A 26,513-nucleotide genomic window follows, 5' to 3' on the forward strand; every position below is an offset into this window, starting at 1 on the left:
TTCAGTGCCAAAGCCTGACCCAAGGTCTGGTCCCAGTACCTAGACATGACTTGAGGCCTGGTCACAGTGCTAAGGCCTAGCTTGAGATTTCATCCTGGTGCTAAAGACTAGGCCCAATGCCAGGGCTGGCCCAAAGCCTGGTTCTGTCAATGAGGCCTAGACCTGGTGCTTAGACCCAGCTCATCTATTGCTTTTTTTCCTTTACCAAGGCCTAGACCTAGACCTGGCATCAGGGCCTAGGCCTAGGACCAGGCCTTCTGACATCTTTCTTTGTCAATCTTTGAATAATGATGCTGTCCATTTGAAAGATGCACTAGAGTAATGTGATTCTGGCACCTTTCTCTGGTGCAGATGATGGCATTTTGATGTACGGTTGTTGAAATGTACAACTATACATCAAAATGATGCCATCTGCTACGAAGGAAGGCACCACAGTGATGTTACTTCAGCATGTCCTTCAAGGAGACAACTGACGAAGAAAGAAAGACATTAGAAGGCCTGATCTTAGGCCTACAGGAAACCTACAGGAAACCAAGGGCTCTGACTATGAGAGAGGCACTGCTAGAGAGGATAAAAGTATGGTAAATAGAACAGTTAGTGTTTCCTTCATAAATTCTCCCACCACAGGAGAGAGGAAAGGAGTCTCCTGCACTATTACTACAGGAAGCAGGCAATGACCTAGGCAGACCTAACACCCCTGAAATCCTCTAGCGCTTCAGCATGTGAAAGAGGAGCAGAGACTTTGATTTTTATTTAATTAGAAACAGAGATGCAAGAGGGAACAGACCACAAGTTACCAACGAATTCAATTTAGGCTCCAGCTTTCTAATTTATCTCAGGTTCTCTGTTACCCTATCCAGGCACAATTAATGGATTAGTGGTAATTTGACAGCTGTGATTGCATTAGGCAGGGCTGTGACCACACACAGAGCAGACACAGCCCCCTCACCATGTAAATGTCATTCCAGCTGCCTCTCCTCATATCCTTCCCATGCATGGCCAGAGGGAACTGCAGGTATGAGTGATCCACAGGTTCCTGATGGCTTCTCAAAGCCGCCATCTGATGGAGATCACTGCACAGGACTGGAATGTGAGCAAAACAAGTGACCTAGCAAGAAGGGACAGCAGCAGCTCTCAGGCTCTGTTTCTGCAATTCTGCAGGTCTTCTCTAATAAATATATTCTTTTATTGCATGCTTCTCTGTCACATCAGGGAGCATGTGTGTGAGCATTGAGCATTTGTCTATTCTATCCAGAGAATGGGTCATTTGCAGGTTGTGATACCAATTATGTGGGGGGGGGGGGGGGGGGGGGGGGGGGGGTGAGAGATTTTTCCTGTTCAATTGGGCTTCAGTTCAATTAAAACCTCAAAACTGTCCCCTACAGGGGTTACAGCTGAGCATAAGCCTTCATTCTAGCTACCCAGTTTTTACCTTCATCCTCCCTTGTTTATCTTTCCCATCTGGTCCAGCCATCGCAGTGACATTTGTCTAGCTGAGATGCACTGGCCATAGCTCACTCTGGAATCAGCACAAACTGGTTCTTAAGCCAGCCACTAGGTGTCGCTGTCATGCAATACCTGGTACTTCCTTCCCTCACCCCCTCCAATCCCCGCTGCAGCGTGCTCCCTCACCCCCGCCTCCCCAGGGCCTCTGCCATGTTACCAGCCAACGATGGCCAAGAGAAGCTGCACTGTGTAATCAGTCCTAGCTTTCCTACATGGCAGCAGGCACCAATGTCAGCGGGCCAGCTATGTGGTGTCTTTTCTTAAACCCACATAAAAATAACCCAAAGATGAGGATGGGCACAAGCATATTGTGCCTTCTCCAGATCATTCAGAAAGCTCATGTACAATGATAGTTCTTATGCCGGCCCAAGGAACGGCACCACAACCCTCAAAGAATTCCCTTTTCTGTAGGACAATACAGCTCCAAACGTCTGGCGTATCCAGAGTGTGAGAAGCACAAATTAATGCTCCCTCCTCAGCTTAATACTTTAACATTAATCAGAAAGTTTGCATCCTATCCGGGAAGACAAGATGCAGAGCGTATGGTACGACTGGGGCCGGGCAAACCGAGTTACAGACAGGGAGAGGCCGGAGTCCACACACGTAGAGGATGCACAGAAAGGAGATGTCAGGGTTTTGTTGCAGATCAGGATAACTGATTTTAGGTTTGGAATACATTCTCCCCATCAAATACCAGAGGATTTCTTCTCTACTTTATATCCCACAACAACTTACCTAATCTGGTCATTGCAGTGTCAGTCCTAAACCAAAGACCTTGCACCAGGTCTCCTGCTCCACCAGCAATGCCATTCACCAGTGAGGCAAGAGTGACTGGGAATTGGCTCTTGCCCGGGGAGGGGTGAGGGGTAACAACCCAGAGGCTTGAACAGATAGTATGGGAGGGTGGAGAATATCAGAAGCCAGTGAAAGGAGGGAGTCAGCTATGTGCAATATAAATGTTTACTGTGTATTTTAGAATAGATCTGTATGTGCAAATTAATGGGCTGAGTGGCAGGTATGTATTCTGTATCAAGGGGATTATATTTATTGTAATTCTTTTGCATAATTGTTAGGGATGTGCATTCGTTTAAAATGAATGCACAAAACGTGACAGCTAAGAGTAATTGGGTTTATTTGAGGGGCCCTGAGATGAATCGAGAGCCCCCTCCAAATGAAACAAACCTTGTTCGTTGCATTCAGGCAGAAGCTTGGGCTGCAAGCGGCAGATCTTCTGCACGGTAATGTTTACCATTGAGCCAGGGGCCCCATCCACTTGATCTTTTTTAATTTTTTTGCATGAAATCAGTGGATTCTTTAAGAAAGAAATTTGCTGTGGGAGGATTTTATCACCTCTATTATAGTTTTGCCAGATGTCTCCATGGGATTGCTTGTCCCTATCCTTTGTGTCCTGGCTTTTTTTTTGATACACATTTTGGCCTTGCCCATACATATATTAAATACTGATCAGTGATATCAACCATGAATGTTTTAAAGTATGATGGGATCGAACACACTGTTTATTTATTTATTTAGAAGCTTTTATAGACCGGTATTCGTAGGAACATCATATCGGTTTACAAGGAACTTAAATGTAGTACATGGAACACTGTGCATTGAACTTGGAGGGGGTATAAGATAAAACATAGTGGATATGGATATACATATACAACTAGGTAAGGATAGGGGATATACATACCGGGGCAGATTTTCAAAGCCTACACGCGCCGGGCGTAAAGCCCTGGGACGCGCGTATGTCCCGGGGCTCGAAAAATGGGGTGGGGCGGGGGTTTGGCCGGAGCCTCCAGACACAGCGGCCATTTGCTGCTGTGCCCGGGATCGCGGGCCAGCCGTCGGCCAGCGCGCGCAACCTACGCCTGCCCAGAGGCAGGCGCAACATAAAATAAAGATAGGGGGAGATTTAGGTAGGGCTGGGGGGCAGGTTAGATAGGGGAAGGGAGGGGAAGGTGGGGGGAGGGGGCTGAAGGAAAGTTCCCTCCGAGTCTGCTCCGAGCAGCCTCGGAGGGAACGGGGAAAGCCATCAGGGCTCCCCTAGGACTCAGCGCGCACATGTTATAAAACTGGGCATAGATTTGTGTGCGCTGGGGAGGATTCTGGGGGGGGGGGGGGGGAGAGCAGGAAATATGAGAGGGGGGGGAGGTATTAGAGACTCTGTTCAGGGGGGAATATGGAGGAAATATTTAGTGCCTGATGGGAATTTCAGAGGTTAGGGAGGGAGAAGGGGGAGGGGTAAGTGTAGAGGAGGGTAAGACCTGGGGGAGGGGGAAAAATTTGGTGGCTGAAGGGAGTTGTTATTGGGTGATGTGGGGGCGTAGCGTTATTCAGGGAATGCTTGTTTAAAGAGCCAGGTCTTTTGGGTTTTTTTTTTAATTTCTGGGTGCATGGCTCTAGACGGAGTTCAGGAGGCAAGGTATTCCAAAGGGTGGGTCCTGCAATCGAAAGAGCTCGATCTTTTGTGGAGCTAAGGTGGGTGGGCTTGTGAGAGGGAGTGTGTAGGGTTCCTTTGTATGCTGTTCTAGTGGGGCAGTTGGACGTATGAATGCGGAGGGTTGTACATTTCTTCTAAATGCCCACTGCTTGCACCTGCTGGAGACAGGATATTGGGCTGGATGGAACTTTGGTCTGACTAGTATGGTAATTCTTACATTCTTTCCCTGACTTAAAACAAAACTAATTAAAAACTAAAAGGAATGTAATAGGTGTCTCTGTGTCACAGAGATCTGATCTCCTGACTTCTACAGGGGAACTGAATGTTCTATTTTGCAGGATTGTTTTCTCACTGTGTCACTGATGTGATGATCCACACGGCAGCGCACAAATGGACAAGAGTAAGACACTTACTTCAAACACCTTGAGTGTGCGAGACAAGGCTGAGGTCTTGCTATTTTTCAGGGTGAAGAGCAGGTTCACTATGGCCCTCCCATTCTTCTCTTCAAACACGATACTGTCCATGACGTCACTGGCTTCAGCGGCTGCTGCCGCCGCTGCCGCAGCTGCCGCTGCCTCTCGCTCCTTCCGGGCATCTTCAATGAGGCTTTGCCTTCTCCCTATGAAGCGTGGAGACTGAGAGGATGACAGAGGAGAGATGGTTACAAACTCTTCAGTCTTCAATGCCTAGAGCCTGATTTCTCCTCTCTAGCCTACCCTTCCTCCAGTCTCTAGAACATGTAAAACTGCAGAAGGTCTAGCTTTCTTTAACAGAGCTTCTGAGAGACCCAGACAGAGATATCATTCAGCTTGTACCCTACTATATTGTGGTATTTGTAGGCTTCAAAATGTCTTTTTGCAATCATTTCTATAAGTACCAGAATGCCTCAGGATGGTGTTTCAAAAATGCAGGCTCGAACAAAATTCTCGCTCCAGAGACTGGATCACTTGGCAACTCTGCACCAGTTCTAGAATATTCTTTATTTAGACATCAAGAAAATATTGTTTTACAATTTGAAATCACATTTTCCAGGAACTTACATAAGTTTATTTGTATAAATAAACCCCACCCCAAAATATTCAGTGGAGATAATAAATGCCATTCTATTTCAGATATAATAACCCAAGACCATTGGAAAAAGCACAACATAGACAAAAAGAATGAATCTCTGTCACTGTGGACGTAACAAGAATTAAAGAGTACAGAGGTGCGGATTGTTCTCACTTATATTTGCTAGCACATGCATCCAATCTGATCTTGACAGAGGGCCAAAGGGACAGTATTTCTGATGGAGTGGATGATCATCTGGGAACCTGTGACCCCCAAATGGTGTGGTTCAATATTAGGATGCAAGAGATGAAGGTTCATTCCAAGGTGAAGGTCCTAGACCAGGAAAACTAACTTTCTCATAATGGGGGAGCACCTCAAGAAGTCATTAGCTGGACGGGAAAATCTAGAGGAAGTAGAAGAGCAATGGGCAAAACTAAAAGGAGATATCATAAGAGCAACTAATCTTTTTGTTAAGAATATAAATAAAGGGAAGAGGAAAAAGAGACCATTATGGTTTTCTAAAGAAGTAGCTGAAGAGGTAAGCGAGGAAAGATTAGCATTCATAAACTACAAGAGATCACAGAAAAAGGAAGACAGTCAACAATATCTGGAAAAATTAAGAGAAGCTGGGAAAGTAGTCAGGAATGCAAAAATTCAAATAGAAGAAAAAATAGCAAATGCGGCAAATGGGGGAGAGCAAGACTTTTTAAAATATATGTTAGTGATAGAAGGAAGTACAAAAGTCGCTTGCAGGGTCATTCTTTAAAACACGATGTGGCCTTATCGCGTGAGTTATGGCCATATTGCATGCGATAATGCCCTAATGCATGCGATAGCAACCGCATCGTGACGTTAAAATTTAAATGAGGGAAAGGGGAGGGGTTAGGGCAGGGTTTGGGTGGGGTTAGGAACATTTTTTCTGGTACTGCTGTGGGCGATAATGTTTTAGACATTATTGCCGGCAGTAGCACCAGAAATAACACCACCTTTTAGGGTAGAGCTATGGGGGTGATAGTGTGTGCCATGCCGTGACCGCGGTAGGTGAAAGCACTGCTGTGATGCAGCCGGGTGCACACTATCACCCTCCGCTCCTTTTTTCTTTGCGGCTCATCATTCAGAGTAACTTGACCAAACCAGGTATGGCATGCCCATGAGCTGTGAAAGGATCGCTACCACTCTGAATTGATTTGGTCACGATTTGAAACTCCAGGGAGGAAGACTTAGAACCATTGTCAGGAAATATTTCTTCACGGAGAGGGTGGTGGATGCCTGGAACGCCCTTCCGGAGGAAGTGGTGAAGACTAAAACTGTGAAGGATTTCAAAGGGGCATGGGATAAACACTGTGGATCCCTAAAGGCTAGAGGATGGGAATAAATAAAAAAGCTTAACCGGCACGGAGCGGCAATTACTACCTTGGGAAGCTTGCTGGGCAGACTAGATGTCACTATGAATAGCCTCACAGAGAGGGCAGGAGCGAGGTGACTTGGCCTAGTTGTAGGTGGAGCTCAGTACTGAAAAAGCTGGGGGCTGTTGCAGGCCAGGACTGAGGTACATCGGCAGTGGGAATAGCAGGGGTGCTGCAGCTATCATATGAAAAGCACTTTTAGGACTTTGTGTGGGATCTGGTGAACACCGAGCTCCAGTAATCTCAGGCAAGAAAAAGATCTGGTGCCGTCTCTGGAGAGAGAGAAATGATTTTCCTAACACAAGAGTTTGCTTTTCACCTCTCTGTCCTTTCTCTGCCACTATTAGCACAGATAATCATTTCTAAAGAATCTGAAGGGCTCTTAACTGGATTATGAAAGACAGCTCTGAAGCCTGGCCACGCCTCGCAGCCTCCTCTGGGCACTGCCGCCTATGTTTTATTTTTCTGCTTGTTTCCCAAATTGGTTGTAATGTCTGTGGCTCGTTTGCAATCCGGCAGCACATCCATACGCAAATAAAGAAATGTCCCCTGGATCACCAGTTCTAGCTTTCTGCCCACCACTTCGTGTGAAGGAAAATCTGGCTTGAAGCACACTAGGAACTCAAAAAGAAGAAGAAAATAGCACCTAACCTTACCACGCTGCCATCCACTTTGAGGTGTCACAAAGAAGTGGAATTTAAAAAGCGTATAACCCCCCCCCCCCCCCCCCATAAGACCCAACGTTTATCTCCATGAGAAAGACACTCCACATAAAGGACCCACTGGATGACACGATGGATGGCCCAGTGGATTATGTAAAAAGTTATTAATTTTAGGGTCAAGTTCTAAAACTGGAATACTTGAATATTGTATTGTCAAAAATGATAATCACAATTAGTTTGATAATCCTCAGTGGATTATTGGGCAATTTCCTATTATAATTCCATCGGATAGTTGTCTAAGAACTTCTCCAATACATATTGTTTCATATATTAATGACTATAGTAACTCCCTTTCAGGGGTGACATCAAATTTGGTCATAATAAATGTTGTGGTCAAGGCAACTAGTATAGTTGGGTTTAAAAAGGGTTTGGACAAGTTCATGGAAGAAAAGTCCATAAGATATGCCATACTGGGTCAGACCAGGGGTCCATTAAGCCCAGTATCCTGTTTCCAACAGTGGCCAATCCAAGTCACAAGAACTTGGCAAGTACCCAAAGATTAAATAAATCTCAAGCTACTATTGCTTATTAATTATCGAAATAGCAGTTAATAGATTTTTCCTCTAGAAACTTATCTAAACCTTTTCAAAACCAAGTTACACTAACTGCCGTAACCACATCCTCTGGCAATGAATTCCAGAGTTTAACTATGCGCTAGGTGATAAATAATTTTCTTTGATTTGTTTTAAATGAGCTACTTGCTAATTCATGGAGTGCCCCCTGGTCCTTCTATTATCTGAGAGAGTAAATAACCGATTTACATTAACTTGTTCAAGTCCTTTCATGATTTTGTAGACTTCTATCATATCCCCCCTCAGTCTCTTCTCCAAATGTAACAGCCCTAACGTCTTTAGCCTTTCTGTCCCAGGAACACCCCCAACTTATCCAGCTAGAATTTAGCTGGATAAGCCATTTAATATCATGGCTAAACCATTTAGATGGATAATTTTTAAGTTATCCATTTAAATGGCTTTTGAATATTGGCCTCCTGGTGACTCATGGAGACACCCCACCCTTCCACCACATAAGTCAGGGGACTTTAAAAGGGGTAACTATGTGCCCACACCATTCCCAGTTTACGAATTCAGACCCCCCCCCCCCCCCCCCAATTCACCCAGTTAACAGGTAGGTCCTCCAATCCTACCCCCTGACACTTTAAATCCCTCCAAAATGGCTTGATCCTTTTATAACTTACACATCATCCATAGCAGAAGTAAAGTTACATAGCAGGGGACCTCGATGCGTGCTGGGGTGTGCAAGTATTCTCGTGCAGATCTCTTGGCCAAGCCCCAAAATGCTCATGCCCTGCCTAGATTCCACCCAGACCATGCCCCTTTTGGAAATAAGTGAGATGTGCATGGGCCCCTCGATGCGCGCAAGCCCCGGGACTCGCATATGTCCCAGGGCTTTGTGAAGGGGCTGGACCGAGGCCTCTGGCATAGTGGCTGGGGGGAGGGTTAGGTAGGGAAAGGGAGGGGAAGGTGGGGGGGGGGGGTGGAAGGAAAGTTCCCTCCGAGGCCGCTCTGATTTCGACATGTTATAAAATTGGACGCACATTTGTGCTCGCCCGGTTGCGCACACAAATGTGCTCCTGCGCGTACCTCTTAAAATCCGGCCCACAGAGAATAATTTTCAATTGCGTGCATAAAGCAGCACATACATATACAAGTAAGTGTGCCTAAAGCTATGCCAATATTTTATAAACTTTACAGTGGGAGCTGCAAAAGTACCGTGTCTCACAGCCCAAACACCACGCACAGATGTTTCAATCCATATACGTTTATTTTAATGCAGGGATCTGAATGTTTACATACCTAAAGTATGTGCACATAGTTTATGCATTAAATAATTTAACATGCACACAAAATAACTCTGTTTATGTGCTAAGGCAGGTATTTTATAGTTGGCTGACGTATGCACATTCTGGCTTATGAAAATACTTCTGCTCGTTCTTCCAAGCACCGGTTCACAGAGACCTACACCAGTTCATCCCCACCCTCTGCCAGTTCATCCACACCCTCTGTCACTTGCTCCAAACCCCCCCCCCCCAAAAAAAAAAACTGCACATAAAAAATAGTCTTTTTTAATTTCCATGACTTGATAGCAGATGTAAATGCATGTGCTTATGGTTGATGATATGTGCACATATTCCATTTATAAAACACATACATGTGCATGCACTTCCAAACTCTACCCTGTAATGCACTCAATGTTCCCTCTAACCCTGCATACTTTTCTGCAGAGCAGCAGCAGTATGCACGTACTCCCACCGTTCTGGAAATTTGCTTACCGGGCATAGAGGACACGTATGCCTTGCATGTATATGCTGATGTTATGCACACAGCTCCTGCATAAGTCTTTGAAATTTACCCCAAGCCATAAAGCACATGTACCAAAAGCATACAATTTTTATACAGATTATATACCACAACTATACAGCAAATATATACCACAAGCATGCAATATATACACAATAAATATACCACAAGCATGCATTACCTGCGCTTCTTCAAAGCATAATACACAGACAAGGCACTATTCAAGTGGACTGACCCTGACTCCATGTAACACTCTGGGGATGATTGAGCGGCACAGGACAGACAGCACTGAGGGCAATCAGCAGACTACAAGGAGCAAGTTATAAGTCAACCAGTTGCAAGAAAATTAGTTTCACTGGAAAAGGAAGAGGAGAGGGGCAGCAGAGATGCACATAATCTGGATGTTGTCAGCCTCACATCCTGGCCTCATGAAACAATAGTCCAGTTCTGACTGGACAATAGTCCTGTCGCTGTCTGGCATCTGCTGTCTTGCAAATTGCATGGAGATTAGAGTTGTAAAAAATCAAGTCGATCTAAATCTCAAAGTGACGGAGAATTAGGTTGGCAGTGCTGTAAATGTACAAGAATCGTGACAGCACTAACCTGTCTTCACAGGAAAGGAGACTGCACTCCTTTTTATGAGATTTAAGGCACAATATTATTTGAATACAGTTTAAATACATGAGTAAAAGTCAGGCACACTAATACATATAGAAAGTTCAATACATTAAATGAATCCACTATCTGACATTCCAGTCTCGTCCTTACTATCCTGACATGCCTGGCTTTTTCTCATTACATTCCAGTCTCGTCCTTACTATCCTGACATGCCTGGCTTTTTCTCATTCATTCAGGCTTTAGCGTGTTTGTGAGTTCAAATCATCTATTTTTCTCATCTATGTATTTTGCCTGCAACTTACAGCTTCATTTCTTTACCATTAAATAAAATTATTCCCAGCAATGAATGAGTTAAAGGACTTTTTTTTTTTAATTATAACTCTCTTTCCCCTTCCTGCCCTGTTGTGTCCTCGGCCAGTGCCATTTACATGCTAATGATGTGAGAGGAGGCTATTTGCCTTACACAGCTGTGTTTGTGAGATAGATGCAGATCTCTTACAGTGTCCATCCGATAAAGTAATTCATCTGGGAAAAATCTGCCTCCTGCGTGCCTCCCTGTTATCCAAAGCACTCTTTAATGTGGGCGGATTAGGGATGTCGCCTCCTCTGGCCCAGACTGGCAGGGAAGGAGAAAGAAAGATGAAGCATGCCAGGAAAAGTTAGGTGACTTGTTCAAAGTCCCACAGCGCGGAGTGCAGGTATCAATCACACTGGAATTCAGATTTCACATGTCTGTACTCTGCATCCTAGGTTAAATGGCCAGTCTAAATTTCTGTGCCTATCGTAGAGTTAATCTATCTGAGAAAACCCAAGCTGTGTTCTTTTCCTCCTCCCAGTTCACCACTTCCAGAATCCCATTCAGGTAAAAGAAAGAACACTACTAGATCTTGCTCTGCTAGATCTGCTCTGCAGCATGTTGAGACCTGCTAGAACAGACATGGACTGTGAAATTATACAAACGTGATCTGGAAGGCCCCCCCCCCCCCCCCCCCCCCCAGAGATCACGCTGTGCTGAGATCAGGTGGTCTGCACCTACAGCAGATATGCAGCACGCTGCAGGGGAAACGCTTCAGCACTGGACAGCTCCACAATGGTCCTGCTGTGACATTTACAGGTTTTTCTATTTGTAAGGATGAGGAGGTTAAAAGCTACACTAACCCCTCTCCTCCTGGACATTTATTTATTTTTCTGCAATATAGCTCCAGCATGATAAATTATACTTCGCTGGGTCCTTTCCTCTTCCCACCCCTCAATGTGTCCCATCTACATGTTACTTTGATATTAAAGGAATGTCACAGTGAGTCGTCGTGTCCAGTTTGCATAGTTTAACCACCCGTTAACAATAACTGAATTACTAACTCAAGACGTGAAAACATGACTGTTAGTTTTAGATGTGATATATTCTCTTGGAGCAGGTCTGAAAAGTTTTCACTAGCCACGTGATCAAACGTCACCTCTTTGCAGAAGGGTGGCTCAGATGCACATAGGGATTCTGCTAGTTTGTGTCCATGGGAGAAGCTGTAGGCTTTGTCACATCACAGAATCCTTGGTACTTCTCTAGCTCAGACTGAATGAGGGAACCCTGCACTATGTAACCATTCCATTGCCCTATAACAAAGATTCTTCCCATGAGGACGAATTGGAAAGGCCCCTTGAGAAAGGAGATCCAGGTTTACTGGTGCTCCTTTCAGGGAGCCCAGGTATCCTCTCAGGCATGTGTGAACCCCAAGTGATGCTATATGTAAGAAAACAGAGTCACAAAAGAAAAGGGCCTCGCTGACTGATTATTGAACACTATTGGGCAGATTCATAGTCTCTACTGCCATATACCCTCACTTTGATCACTAGAAATAGACAAATTACTTAAACAGAATAACTATTTAGTCATTATGGGTAAATATCTGGGTAAATATATTAATTTTAATTAATATATTTACACAACTTACTTCAGCCCTGGGGCTGAAGTAAGTTGTGCGCGCCGGCCAACTGCCAGCACGCGATCCCCGGCACAGTGGCAAATGGCTGCTCTGCCAGGAACCTCTAACCCCCACCCCACCCTGCACCTTGGATGGCCCCGCCCCACCCTCTCTCTGCCCCTTTTTGCAAGCCCCGGGACTTACATGCGTCCTGGGGCTTTCCGCACGTCACTGGGCTTTTTGAAAGGCGTGTCCACAGCCCCTTATGCTATAAGGGGATTAGCATGTCCACAACGTGCGACCAACGTGCCATGAAACTAATAGCTCTCATCACATGCAAACGCATGTCGATGAAGCTTTTAGTTATTCACCCCACATGCAAAAAAAAAAATGTGCACTGGACTTGCACATTTTTAGACTCAGAAATGAATGCCTGCCCAGAGCAGGCGTTAATTTCTGAGCACCCCAAAAAGTTGTACAGAAAAGCAGAAAATACTGCTTTTCTGAACATCCTATTAAGTCGGAGGAAACAAAAGTTTAAAAAGTTAAAAAAAATTTTTTTTGAAAGAGCCGGTGGTCAAGTTAGGGAAACGGATGCTCAGTTAATGAGAGCCCATTTTCCTAACCCATGGCTGTGCACTAGTTAGGAAAATGGACACTTGTAAAGTTGAGCATCTGCTTTCCTAACCCGCAGACAGCTGACCTTTCCTGTGCACCCACTGCCAAGGAGGTGCTAGGGGCGCGCAATCGACCCTAGTGCCTCCTTGGCAGCGCGACTCCTAATTTAAATATTACATGGCGCCCCCAGGAGAGGTGCCTGGGTATGCATTAGAAAATCGGGCACTCAACACTGAGCGTCCACTTTCAGAGAACTTTTATTGCATCAGCCCCAACATGTTTACAGCTGTTAGTCATACAATCTGTATTCACTAAGGCTTCACCTAGCCTCTACCTATAGTCTATTTTACATCCAAAAACAAAAGTACAGACTGAAATGTCTTCTAAAGTTGTTCTTTAAAAATTGGGGTCTTTTAATTGTGATACTGTGAGATAAGTTACAAACATAAATACGGTGAATTTTCTGATTTTTTTTTTTTTAATCAAAATTCAACTGACCCGTTGGGATTTATTAATTATTCTCTAAATCTCTTCAAGAAAAGAAACCATGTAAGCCAAAAAAAAAAAACCTTTTGAATATTCAGTTTTGAGAACTCACTTTTTGAGATCAGAAAACAAAAACATTGTTTTCCATTTTTAAGAGTGCGTGGACAGAGTGCAGCCCTCCCAGTCTGAGTTCTGCAATCCCAGTGCTTCAGAGACACCTCCCAGAGTATTCACTGATTCAGAGCAGCCTAACTGAGCTAAGCCACGTCTGTGCAATCACAGGAAAATTAAAACTGTTCAAATGATCGCATCTTAAAATGAAACAAATTCCAGAACAAAACCTGGTGTCTAAACTATACCTAGATGCACTGAGGAGTCTGAAAACTTGCGAGTTTACTACTGAGAACATTTTCATTAGATGTCGCTCTGGTGGCCAGGATGCAGTAATATTAATATGACACCAAGATGTCTCTCTAAACAAGCTTCAGCTGGGATTTTTCAGAGTTATGTGATTACCATACACATGCCATTGGGTGGGTTTTAAGCAGTTAAAGTACCAGGCGTTTCCTGGACTCTTGGTCCAATACTTCTATACCCAAGTTGTGCTGCATATCTGGGACCATTTTAAAAGGAAAATACTCTTTGCACAGATTTTACCTACAGTGATGGTAACTTTAATACGAGTGCATGGGAACACATATACATGCGTATGTCGGCTTGCGTCCAGAGACACGGTCATTTTATAACATATGCGCATATAGACACACATGGTATAAAATAGACTGTACGCGCTTACATGTGCGCACAATTTTATATGGACGCACGCACATGCCGCCTCCACCATGTAAGAAACGTGCACCGATGCAATTACCAGTTAAACCACTTTGTTCGCCCAGGTAAGGGATAGGGCTTCCTAAGCCCTCTACTAAAATGGCCATCCTTTTCCCATTTTATCCCCGACCCTTTAAACCCCACTGACATGCCTATATTTTTTTTTTGTTTTAGGACTTACACGCCATCCCTAGCAGAAGTAAAGTTATGCGGTAGGAGACGCTGGCGCGCTCATGCACCACAAGTTTTTATGCGCTGGTTTCATTCCTAAATTCAGGAATGCCAAGCCCTGCCCAGACCACGCCCATGCCCCATTTGTTCCACTTTTTCATTTGTGTGCATAGCGGGGAGGTATGCTCGTAACTCGGGCAGCCTTTAAAATCCACTTGGCACACGCCGGCCAAACATATTTGTGTATTTTCCAGTTTTTGGCACGTGTCGCACTTTGAAAATTCACCTATGTGTGCATTACCCTAGTAGAAGCGATTTCTTTTTTTCTGTCAGGTGAAGTTCAAAGCATAAATAATTACTTTGGAAGTCCCTGGACTCAGGACACGCAGAGCCACCTTGCTACCCTCTCTCTGCTGGTGCCCATAGTATGTATCCCAGGATGCACTCTTTGACATCAGCGCTGTTTCCTCTGCATTCTGCTTCTCAGAAAAGCATTGCCTGTGCCGGTAATTAGGTACAAACACTTCTGTTTCTAATCATGGCATTTTGCAGAATGCCTGGCAGAAGCAATCATTTTAGTGACAGTAATACTTTAACAGGGCATTGTGGAAGTGACAGTGAATTGTCAGGATCCCTAGCCCAGGGATGCCCACACTTGGTCTTGAAGAGACATAACTCAGTCAGAATTTCAGGATTTCCAAGGCGAATATGAATGTGATCTCTTTGTACGCATTGCTTCCATTGTATGCAAATAGATTGCATGCATATTCATCATAGAAAACCTGAGTGGGATTCTGGCCCCTCAAGGACTGATTTTGGGCACCCATGCAGTACACGATACCAGTGAGTGCACTGAGCACTGTGACATCGCTTTTACCCACAAAAAAACTCATTGCAACAGCAAATATGAAGAAGCTAAAGTCTTAATTCATGGGGAAATGGCCAAGCCAGGTCACACTACAAGTACCAGGCAGATCCTAATAGGAAAGTCAGAAATCTTAAAGTAAGACAGCCAGGAAGGTGCTTGTATCTTTAATGCTGCTTTCCCTCTAATGCCTAATTACATCAGGGCTTCAAGGACATAACATAATACAGGGAGTCAAAGAATTCTGTAATAATGAAGGGAAACTGATTTGTGGCAAACTTCCCCCAAAGCAGAAAGGACAGTGAGCTCACCACTGACTTTCTCTAGTTTTCCCTTCACAGAAATCAGTTGGAATTCTGGTTAATGATATTTAAAAAAAAAGATCTTGTTGATCCCTAGTGAGCAGCTCTGGAAGAAAAGAAACATGAATTAGTTTTTCTAAGACAGGTTGGCTCTGCAGTATCCTAGACTAAGAAAAGCTACAGTTTGCTTGCGTGGCATGAATCTCTCGGAGTGAAAATAATTGCTGCCTTACATAAACTGATTTCCTTAGTGTGACTCTATCAGAGATGAGTGCATTAAGGGATACAATTACAAATTAAGATTAAATATCCTCTTGGTTTTTACCATTTCTGAATGGTGTGAGTTTTTGCTCTACTGTGTATGGATCCTGCTTCAGCCCCTGCATGGCCCTCTCCTCGGTATTCTGCCAATATATACAGCTCGGCTGCTCCTGGTGGCACCAGATAGACTGCCACCCTGGTGTTCTTATTTGGTTGTAACCTGCCTTGAGCGTGGTAAGGCAAGCTACAAATTTCAAAATGTAGAAAAAAGCAGGTTGTGATAAATTGCAGGAAGACCTTGTGAGACTGGAAAATTGGGCATCCAAATGGCAGATGAAATTTAATGTGGATAAGTGCAAGGTGATGCATATAGGGAAAAATAACCCATGCTATAATTACACGATGTTGGGTTCCATATTAGGTGCTACAACCCAAGAAAGAGATCTAGGTGTCATAGTGGATAACACATTGAAATCGTGGGTGCAGTGTGCTGCGGCATCAAAAAAGCAAATAGAATGTTGGGCATTATTAGAAAGGGAATGGTGAATAAAACGGAAAAGGTCATAATGCCTCTGTATCGCTCCATGGTGAGACCGCACCTTGAATACTGTGTACAATTCTGGTCGCCGCATCTCAAAAAAGATATAATTGCGATGGAGAAGGTACAGAGAAGGGCTACCAAAATGATAAGGGGAATGGAACAACTTCCCTACGAGAAAAGACTAAAGAGGTTAGGACTTTTCAGCTTGGAGAAGAGACGACTGAGGGGGGATATGATAGCGGTCTTTAAAATCATGAGAGGTCTAGAATGGGTAGATGTGAATCAGTTATTTACTCTTTCGGATAATAGAAAGACTAGGGGGCACTCCATGAAGTTAGCATGGGGCACATTTAAAACTAATCAGAGAAAGTTCTTTTTTACTCAACGCACAATTAAACTCTGGAATTTGTTGCCAGAGGATGTGGTTAGTGCAGTTAGTATAGCTGTGTTAAAAAAAAGATTGGATAAGTTCTTGGAGGAGAAGTCCATTACCTGCTATTAAGTTGACTTAGATAATAACCACGGCTATTACTAGCAACGGTAACATGGAATAGACTTAGTTTTTGGGTACTTGCCAGGTTCTTATAGCCTGGATTGGCTACTGTTGGAGACAGGATGCTGGGCTTGATGGACCCTTGGTCAGACCCAGTATGGCACGTTCTTAGGTTCTTATGTCCTTAAGCAAGTGCAAACTGCTCTGTAAGCAACCAGAAGCCCCAGAGCAGAAGTGCGGAGAGACTCTGATACCTTATACATTGTTTCAGCAGTAGGGGGTGGGGAAGGGGGAAGTAAAGCAGAAAGCAGGGGCAATGCGGACTTGTAGCTGATTTCAATCAGAAAGTTAAAGCATGTGAAAGGTCAGGGATGAAAACTGGGCAGCATATAAAAGCTGAAGCTTTCACGGTGCAATAGCGTAGGCTCCCTTCATTCTGAGAGATAACTGCCAAATTAAAGACAAAATTTGTGAGAACAAATGTGAGTAGCTAGCTGCTGCTACAGCCTACACGGAAGGCAAAGTTTATCTTGCACTTTTGTTTTCACCAGCTGAACATTTGGCCGAAAACCAAAAGCAAATACACTTTTGCCTATTACTTTTAAGATGTATTGAATCCGAATTCGCCCCCTTGAGACATCTGCCGTCAATAAATAGAGAGAACCCTAATGCCAAGACTGGAAGCAGCCTCGCAGTCTGAAGATACAAACTGGTTCCCTGCTCCGCGTGCAAGTCAAGTTAAACTGCTCTGAGGTGATCTATTGTCCGCCGAGAATCGAAAATGGGATGGAGAATAAACAACGCAGAGACAAAGGCGTTACAATCCTCGAGGAAACCTAAAAGCCCACTTTTGACAGCCACCGCCCCTCCCACCAGGAATTCAGCTTATGGAGAAGGGATTCACCCCCATGCCCCACAATCCGGTGCTGGCATTCTGGCCACCAAGCTGGCACACTGCCACGAAACCCGAGCCCCGGGCATCAATGGGATCCAAACTTCAACAGGGGGAAAACGCTTGAAGAAACGGACGAAAGCAAAATATCCATTTAATCTAACAAACTAGAGAAAGGATCGTTTCACCGGCAGCGTCTGTCGGCAGCTGAGCGGCACACCTCTTTCCTCCCCCACGTCTAAGCCTTGCCATCCCTCCAATATTGACCTGCTCCAGGGTGGCCCAGGGTGTCCTTCCCCGGCAGGCGACCCTCGCCTTAGCGATGAGTTGCCTGCTCCGCTTTCCTATGGGGTCAGGCGGGGATCCCTAACATCGCAAGCAGAATAAAGATCGTCCCCTCACACCCCTCGGCAGCTGAAAAGTTGCAGCCCACACGCTCCAGGGCTCCTGCTCTACTGCAAAGGAGCCGGAGAAACGCACCCGGGAACCTGCCAGCAGTCTCAGCTCGTTTCAGGCTGATCCCTAAAGAGAAACGTTTCTTTTCTGTATTTAAACAAACGAAAAATTCTCCCTGCCCCCCACCCCTCCCCAAAGATCCAACCCTGTTTGTGGAGTGGTATTTTTTTTATGTCTTTTAGCGGGGTCTGCGTTTTCATGGGAAATAAAGTTTCATTTTTACCAAAAGAGCGACAAAAAGTAATCCGTCCCCCCCCCCCCGACATGCGATGAGCGCTCTCACCATGATGGCCTCAGCTTGCTTGGAGTCCAGCTCGGACACGGCTCGGCGGAAGCTCTTGGCTGCAGCGCTGGAGGCGCTGGGAGTGGGCATCGTGGGTTCGTGGGCTTGGTACCGGCTCGGCTGTGAGAGAGCCCCTGCTGTCCGGCTTTTTATAGGGCATGGCTGACGTCATGGGGAGGAGGGGGGGAGAGAGAGAGCACTTCTGTACCCGGACCTGCAATGGCTTCAGAGACAGCGGTCACCCAACCTCACCGAATGACCCCCTCCTGCTTCTTATCTTACAGCCTCCTCCTCCTCCCTCATGCATGGACTGAGTTTAGTCTAACGAAACAAAAGGGAAAGACAGAGAGCCAGAGAGGGAGGAAAGAAAGAAAGTCAGGGAATGGGAAAAGAGAGAAAATGAGAAAAGAAAAGAGAGGGAAAGAGGAAAAGAACAAGACAGGAAGACAGGCGACAGGAGAACTGACCATCACCAGAATCCTGGAAATGTCTTTCTTTTTCTTTCCCTACTTTGTAATTTTATTCTATTACTATTGCTAGTCTACATTGTTTTGTCTTTTCTTTTATTTTTAACCACTTTAGGCAACTCTGAACAAAGGCATTGTTCTTATAGACACAAAGTGGGAGAAAGGATTGTTAGTACATAGGCATTCCCCTGTGTCGCTTTGGCAACGTTGTGTACACATTGTCAGGTCAATAAAGATTCCTGGATCTGAAGCTGACAATGAGTGGGAATCAGAGAGAGAGAGAGCAGAATAAAGAAAGAGAGAGAGGCAGGAAGATACCCAGACGGAAACAGATTGGAAGGAAGAAAAGAGAGAGAAAGGGGAGGAGGCTAGAGAGGGAGAAAAGGACAGGAGAAGGATGGAGAAAAGACAGCAAAAGGCAAAGTGAGAAAGTGAAAGAGAAAGAGAAAAGACAGTGAAAGAGGAGAAAGAGGGAGAACAAGAGTGAAATGAAGAAAAGAGCAAAAGGAAGAAAGAAAAAGATAGCAGGAGGGGGAAAGACTGAAAACGTGGAAGAGACGGTAAAATTAAGAGGGCAAGTGAAAGAAAGTAGAAGAAATAAACACAAAGTAGAAGAAATAAACACAAAGAAATCAGGTTGGCTGAGAGGAAAGAAAGAAGAAGGAGATGAGACAGGGTTTGCTATTTCAAAGCAGGATGGAACTAGGCTGGAGGGGCTTTCTGTATTTCTTGGCTGAGAGTTGTCAGTTTCTTTTAAACTGTGCTAAAAGAAAAACAATCTCAGTGCACATGAGCAGAGACATAAAAGAAAGAACTACAAGAGAGCTTGTGTTCAGTCATGGAAGGAGTGGGAAAGAAAGGCGAATAACTATAATACTAGCCCTTCTCCGAGGAGAACAGCAGCTGCATGTGCCGGGCATCCTTGCTAGAATTTGCGCCTTGCTCCAAAGGACAACGGTTGCCTAAAGGAGGCTCTGCCTTGGAACACAATTTACTACCTTTTTACATATCCAAGACATCTGGACTCTTACTGGAAACAATCTTAACACGTAACCGAGGCTCAGTTCTTTCAAAGAAATCAAGCAGCCACCTCTGGGGGTGACAGTCATGGCTGCTTTTCCAGCAAAAGGGCACTAAAGCAACCTGTGTAGAGTGGAAAGTTAAAAGAACAATGCAGTCCCAAGTGTAAATTGATAAAAAAAAAAAAAAAGAGAGAAAGAGCAAGAAAGTGACTCTCCAGATAATGGGAATCTTTGAATCTTCATTTTTACGGAAGAAATGTAAAATGTTGTAAGCGATGTGCTTAATGTTACCCTCGGTAAGCAATCATCCAGAGCAGTGGTTCTTCTCAACCAGCAGTCCACGGGGCAGCACCAGTGCCCGGCAGCATTTCTGCCAGCCCGCAGCTTGACGGTGATCGCTGGGGTACGAGGAGGAAGCGGGACCTGCCCCGCAGCCAGCAGAGATTCTTTTTTTTTTAATGAAGTTTTAAACAAACAGACAGCAATAACCGCTTGTCATTAGTTAGGTTCAGGTAAACAGTTATACAATAACAAATATTGATTAATGGCCGATATATATGCAACAAAAGGAAAATATGTTTACAGTAGTAATCTAATCATTATATCTCAGCCAATAGGAAATAACCCTCTTATAAAGCAAAAGAGAACCCAAGATAGTTAACAATTGAGCAAATTCAGGCAAAATTACAAAACATTTAGAATGAAAGTAGCACTTTTTCATACAACACCCACCCAGACTAAGGTACAGTAACAGGTAATCTGGCATCAAGAAATTTGCGTAACTCAATTGGTTCTAAAAACACAAACCTCTCTTTCTGATACTTTACTACACATTTACTCAGATAGTATATTGTAGACTGAGCCCCTAAGGTCTTAACTTCCTGGCTCATTTGGAGAAAACTTCTCCTTCGTACCTGTGTGGTTCTAGTAATATCTGGAAAGGTCCAAATTTTTTGACCTAGGTACAACTTATCTCTATTCTTTAGGGATAGCTTGAGTACCTTATCCCTATCTATTCCATACACAAATTTTACACATAATATTCCATGATATTCAACTTGTTCAGACATAGTTTGTTCCAGAAAAGCAGTAATATTACTTATTTCATTCTACTGGAGTTCATTTTGTTGTTTAACCACATTCTTTTTTTTCCCCAATGATACAAAAAATTTTTTTGCTATAGTTGGAATTGCTTATAAAGTTAGCATTAAATTCTCCATCACATATTTCTTATATTGTTCATATGGGGGTATGAGCTTCACACTAGGAAAATTAAGAATTCTTAAGTTGTTGTATCTCATTTGATTTTCCATAAGTTCAATTTTCCTGCTGTTTGCAAGCTCTCCTTGAATCAATCCCGTCTGGATCTTTTCAATTTGACTAAACCGATTTTCAAATCCTAGGATGTTCTCATCATGTTGTGATATTAACGGTTCAACTTTTAATACCCGATTTTGTGTATCTACAACCGTTGCATTTAGGCTCAAAATGATTGATTTTAAATCCATTAAAGTGGGCCAAATACTTTCCAGTGTTATAGGCCTTGTCTGTGAAACACTCGAATTATCAAACAAACTCACTTTTCCTTGTGGACAGGGTTCCTTCCTCATCTCTGAGACCTCCGTCCGGCCATTTTGCCCTCGCGGTGTCGATGTTAGTGGGAGCCCGTTTTTCCCATCAGTATTCCCTCTAACTTTAGGTCTCGCACCTTCTTTCTCCAGGTTTCTCCCGATAGGGACAGCTTCCTCCGACGTCTCCAGTCGGTCGCCACCGCCCAAGACCGGAGACTGTGCAGGACGCGGTGGCAGAGGCATCTCGGGTTCTCCGGGACTCAGCGAGATATTCAAATCCAGCGGCATCTGTGCTTGCTCCGCACCCACGCCGACGCCTGGAATCGCTCCCGGAGTTTTCGCGCCACTTGGTGAAAAGAAGTTCCCAATAGTAAGCTGAGAGGGGACAAAGGTCGTTGGGGTCGGGGGTTCCCCTCTAACTCTTCCCTTCCTCTTAGTATGAGGCATCTTTTCGAAAGAAATTCTAATTTGGGAGAGCTCCTTATTCACGACCTTCTAAGCAGATGCCATCTTCTTGGGTCCCCCAGCAGAGATTCTTTTCTAACCCTTCTCCCACTGCCCGGCAGATGGAGTTTTTTTTTCTCAGTTGGAGCCAACCCTGAAGCCCCCAACTCTGGGAGGGGAGCATCTTGCAGCTGAATGTTAAGGCGCCTGCATGAGACTGAGTCGGCATCCCCTCCGCTCTCTCTCAGGCCCCCAAGTTGCATACAGAGGCTAGGAGGGGGGGCAAGGCTAGTGTGGGGGCCTGAGAGCAGAGCCAAGGCTGACAGTCTCATGCAGTGGCTCCCTCCCCAGACATGAGGCCACACCTGGGGGGGGGGGGGGGGGAAGTCCATGGCACCGAGGCATTAAATGTAGCAAGTGTTGCTGGCTGGCAGGGGTGAGAGAGGCAGGGATTTCTCTTTTTTTTTTTTAATGATGAGCTGGGGCTGACTGGTGAGGTAGGGAAAGAGAGTTTTCTTAAATGACCAACTGGTGGCTGGCTTGGAGGGGAGGGAAAGAGAGAGAGATGCTTTTTTTTCAGTGATCAACCGGCGACTAGCTGAGAGAAAGAGGGCGATTTCTTTGTTTGAGGACAGTACTCTTGGCTGACTGATAAAGGGGAGAGGAAAATGGGAAGAGAGAGAGAGAGGTGTTTTTTTTTTTTTTAATTAGAGCAGTAATTTTCTATACGATAATTTTCTTAAACTGGCTAGTTACCTTCTTAAAGTGACACAGACCAGCTGCAGTGCTGACCCATGAGATTAAAGACCAGGTGGGCGAGGGGAGCATTTCCTGGGGGAGCCCTCCCACCTCTGGTCTGCATAATTTAAGGAAGGTAGCTAGCCAGACCCTGGTTGAAAACACTGATCTAGAAGGGTCAATACCACATGGACAAAGAGCTATAGTAGGGCTTTCAAAACTTTAAGCCAACGTGACCCCATCTTAGCACTTGAAAATTCACATGAGCTCAGAGAGCGACCAAAGCAAATTAGTAGGGGTGTGGTCCCCTTCCAACAATCCCTCCACTCTCACCCTCACCATACTCCAGCTGATCCTCTCAATCTCCATCCTCTCCAACTGACCCCATCTCTCAACCTCCACCCTTCCTGCTGACCCCCTCTTACACCCCCCAGCTGCTCTCACTTCCCCAGCCCCTCCCTCCCACCAACTGATCCTCTCTTACCCCTCTTCTTATAACTCTCAATAGATACGCTGCTGGTTCTAAATGAGATTTCTTCAAAACTGGCTTTACCACAGGCCTTTTCAAACTTTCTGGAAGACAACCGTCCCTCCATGACACCGCTATAATCTTCGTCAGCCATTCTAATCCCATCAGAACAGCTCAGAATCTGATACCCATGTAAACTTATACCTGCTATTTCTGTGGGTTGACTTACATGGAAGAACTACATGCACATAGTGGATAAGCCAATATGCATGTGTACTTTTCTCTCCCAACCTAGACATACCTCCTGGGACAGCCATTTTTTTTCAGTGGCTAAACATAACTACCTAGTGCTACCTAGGCAGCTATATTTCGTTGCAAAAAGTGAATGAGATAGAGGAAGCGCAATCTAGAGACACCACAGGCCATGGGGGTAGCAGGTTGTGCCAGCAGCCTACACATCAAGAGTAAGGATGAAAAGAAAAAGGATGGTAACTGGATTGGTCTAGCCAGTTACAAATTAAGGGGTCAGTGACTCAACCACAGCCAGGTCTGTTTGGCAAGCTCACAGAACTAGAAGTACTCAACTGGACTTTGACTGTGTAGAATAAAAGACAAACCATAAGATTTGGGCCTGACTACTATAGACAGAAATGAATTTGACATAAGAACTCATTATATTGTCAATTGTTAAAGAGATAAAACTACAATTTCCCAGAGACCAACAGGTTGGTGGTAGCAGGGGTACCATCCAAAAAGGCCGCAGAGACCTAGAAGGGAGGTGTGCTGGGTGTGAACTAAATAGAGATCTTGTATACCCTTCCGCCCAAAATGAATAAAAGAATACAAAGAAGGAGGATGATAAAAATAGTTTTGGACAACCTTTAGTAACATTATAAGATAATAATGATGGCAGAAAAGGACCAGATGTTCCATCTACTCTGCCCAGCAAGCTTCTTATGGTAGTATCTGCCGCTCCGTGCAGGATACCCCCATGTTTCTCTCAAGGGTAGTAACTGCCGCTTCGTACAGTTACCCCCAAGCCTTATGATAAGAGTAGTAGTATTTGCAATTAATCAAAACCAAGAAACTGTCAAACCCATATTGGGTGAGGAGCCTTAAGGAAAAAATATCTTTTAAGCAGTCATGCTGTTTGACTGGCAGCTGGGATGTATTTTTAGCAATATGGACAGGAATAACTGGGCAGGTTGGATGGGCCAATTATTCTTTTTCAGCCACTATTTAACTTTGTACTATGTCTTGTCTTCTCCCATTCTGTATCCAGTACCAAGCATTTTTCCCATAGGCACAAAGGTATTTATTTATCTATCACTCACATTTCTAAAACTGCCCTGCCAACCAGAGCCCTGGACAAGAAAACGTCCTGGTTCACTTAAACTGTTTCCTATACACACAGACTGGGAGAAAAGTCTTAGTGAATCAGGCCCAAAATGGGAGACACATACTATCTGGTCCTATGTCCATACTATTACCAAGGAGTTCTGGAGATTCAACTTATTCCCTTGATAAAACGTTGGTGCTACTGTATGCGGTGCATAAAAGTTTCTCTTTTATAAAACATTGCATCATGAACTAGTTTCAAAGTTTAATTTCGCAGATTGGAGAGAACATGTAAGAAAAAATAACAGGACACTAGTAACATTTATTTTCTTTCAGTATATACTTTCTACTGATATTTTTAAAGGTTATACAAACAGATAGAGACAGTACAAAGTCCTGTCAGATTACAATCCAGTGCAGAAGTCAGATATCAAAATGCATATTCAAGTATGGGACACCAAAAGAAACTCGAGTTTCTTGGCATACATCGTCAGAGTTATTTGCAATAAGTTCTGCAGTTAACATTATTCTGAGCCACATCTCATCTCATTCCATCCCTTGAGGCTTAGACCAAGACAAATTTAGGTAAATTGAAGTAAGTGACGTTGTAACATAGAGGTTCATCTTCAAAAGATTTGCCAGGTTAACGTTGGGTAATTTAAAAAAAATGTTCCCCAGCTCATCGTTTACATTTCATCCAGATAATTCATTCCCTGCACAGAATTTACCCGTATAAAAAAAGAGGTGATGCTGGTGTGTTCCAGGACGGGATTTGACTTTAGCTGTGCTATCTGGATAAAGTTGTCCAGGTTAAACTGGTCGTGCCAGAGGGCTGTCCTAAAGTTATCCAGATAACTTTATCTGGGTAATTTTGACTTTAGCTGGGTTCAATCAGCTAGTTATGTTCTGCTGAATATCCAAATAAAGTTACCCAGGAGACTTTCACCAGATACGTTTCCTGCTCCATGACTTGCTCAATATGACGGCAGAAAAAGAGCATCCAGCCCATCCAGTCTGCCCAGAGATTCTGTCTTCACTGCTAAGGATACATCCCAGCTGCCAGCCATAGAGTGTGACCACCTGCAAGATACCTGCTTATCCAGGACAGTCTGATATTAATCTCTCTATTAATTTCAAACTTACAATCAAGAGAAGATTAATACATGAAAACATAGCAGAGAATGTGGTTCGTGCAGTTAGTATAGCTGTGTTTAAAAAAGGATTGGATAAGTTCTTGGAGGAGAAGTCCATTACCTGCTATTAAGTTCACTTAGAGAATAGCCACTGCCATTAGCAATGGTTACATGGAATAGACTTAGTTTTTGGGTACTTGCCAGGTTCTTATGGCCTGGATTGGCCACTGTTGGAAACAGGATGCTGGGCTTGATGGACCCTTGGTCTGACCCAGTATGGCATTTTCTTATGTTCTTATAGCAGTCTAAATGCAATAGTATTCCTAGAACAATACAAGAAAAATGTAAAGCAAAAATACCTCTATTATTTAGGCCACAAATAGTGGGAGATTCAAAAAGTCAAACTTTCTAGATGACAATACACAAAAAAAGTATAAGGACCTAATCCAAATTTCAGGATCATTTGGCAGAACCTATAGGAATTGTCTTCTTCTGCAAAAAAATCCCTCAGGCTGTATTGGGTCAAAAAATATATACTTACCACCTTGATATTTCACAATACAGCTGTATGGAAATTTTAATAAGAAAGCAAATCTTAAGGCAATCACTCTCTGTTTTGTTTTTGGGTTGGTTTGTTTTGTTTTAAAGAAACATTTTCCTTCTTTGCTGTATTTCTTTAAAAATATCCGAGAATAATGCAATTTTCTGACCTAAAAAGTGGGTGTCTTTCATAACTTCATCATCCATTGCTTTTCTGATTCCTGGGTAACTGTTTCAAAAGAGCAGCTCTTTCTGTTATCTCCATCACGGCTCTAAGAATCCTGAAAGATCAAAATTATCAAGACAATGTTCAAACCATACCCACTTCAGAATCAAAGCAAATGACTTTATAACCAGGCCAATAAAATAAGTGAGAATTGGAAGGAATAATCTCCTTAGAGACTTTCAGAAAACCCAGAAAGAACTTCCTCATCCATCCAGGGCAATCTATGTTAAGTCTCCATCCTTTGTGCTCCACCATCTTGGATAGAAGAGCATACAAGATCCACACTTAGTTCTCCCAGTGACAACCTATCTCATGCCTACCTACAAAGCACTGCAGTTTTGTTGAGTAAGAAAAGGTCAACAAAGCATAAAGTTTTAGGAAGTG

At 44.0% G+C, this 26,513-nt stretch overlaps 1 protein-coding gene across 1 annotated transcript in view; it reads right to left on the minus strand.

The window, feature by feature from the left end:
• LOC115082585 (tyrosine 3-monooxygenase-like) overlaps positions 1-18,295 on the minus strand; it is a 50,499-nt gene extending 32,204 nt beyond the window's left edge. Inside the window, 2 exon segments of the mRNA XM_029586802.1 lie at positions 4,366-4,587; positions 18,182-18,295. Coding sequence (XP_029442662.1) covers positions 4,366-4,587; positions 18,182-18,271 — 312 coding nt within the window. The 5' untranslated portion in view covers positions 18,272-18,295.
• Positions 18,296-26,513: the final 8,218 nt, after the last annotated feature.

Source organism: Rhinatrema bivittatum, unplaced genomic scaffold (genome assembly GCF_901001135.1).
Source record: "Rhinatrema bivittatum unplaced genomic scaffold, aRhiBiv1.1, whole genome shotgun sequence".
Lineage (NCBI taxonomy): Eukaryota > Metazoa > Chordata > Amphibia > Gymnophiona > Rhinatrematidae > Rhinatrema > Rhinatrema bivittatum.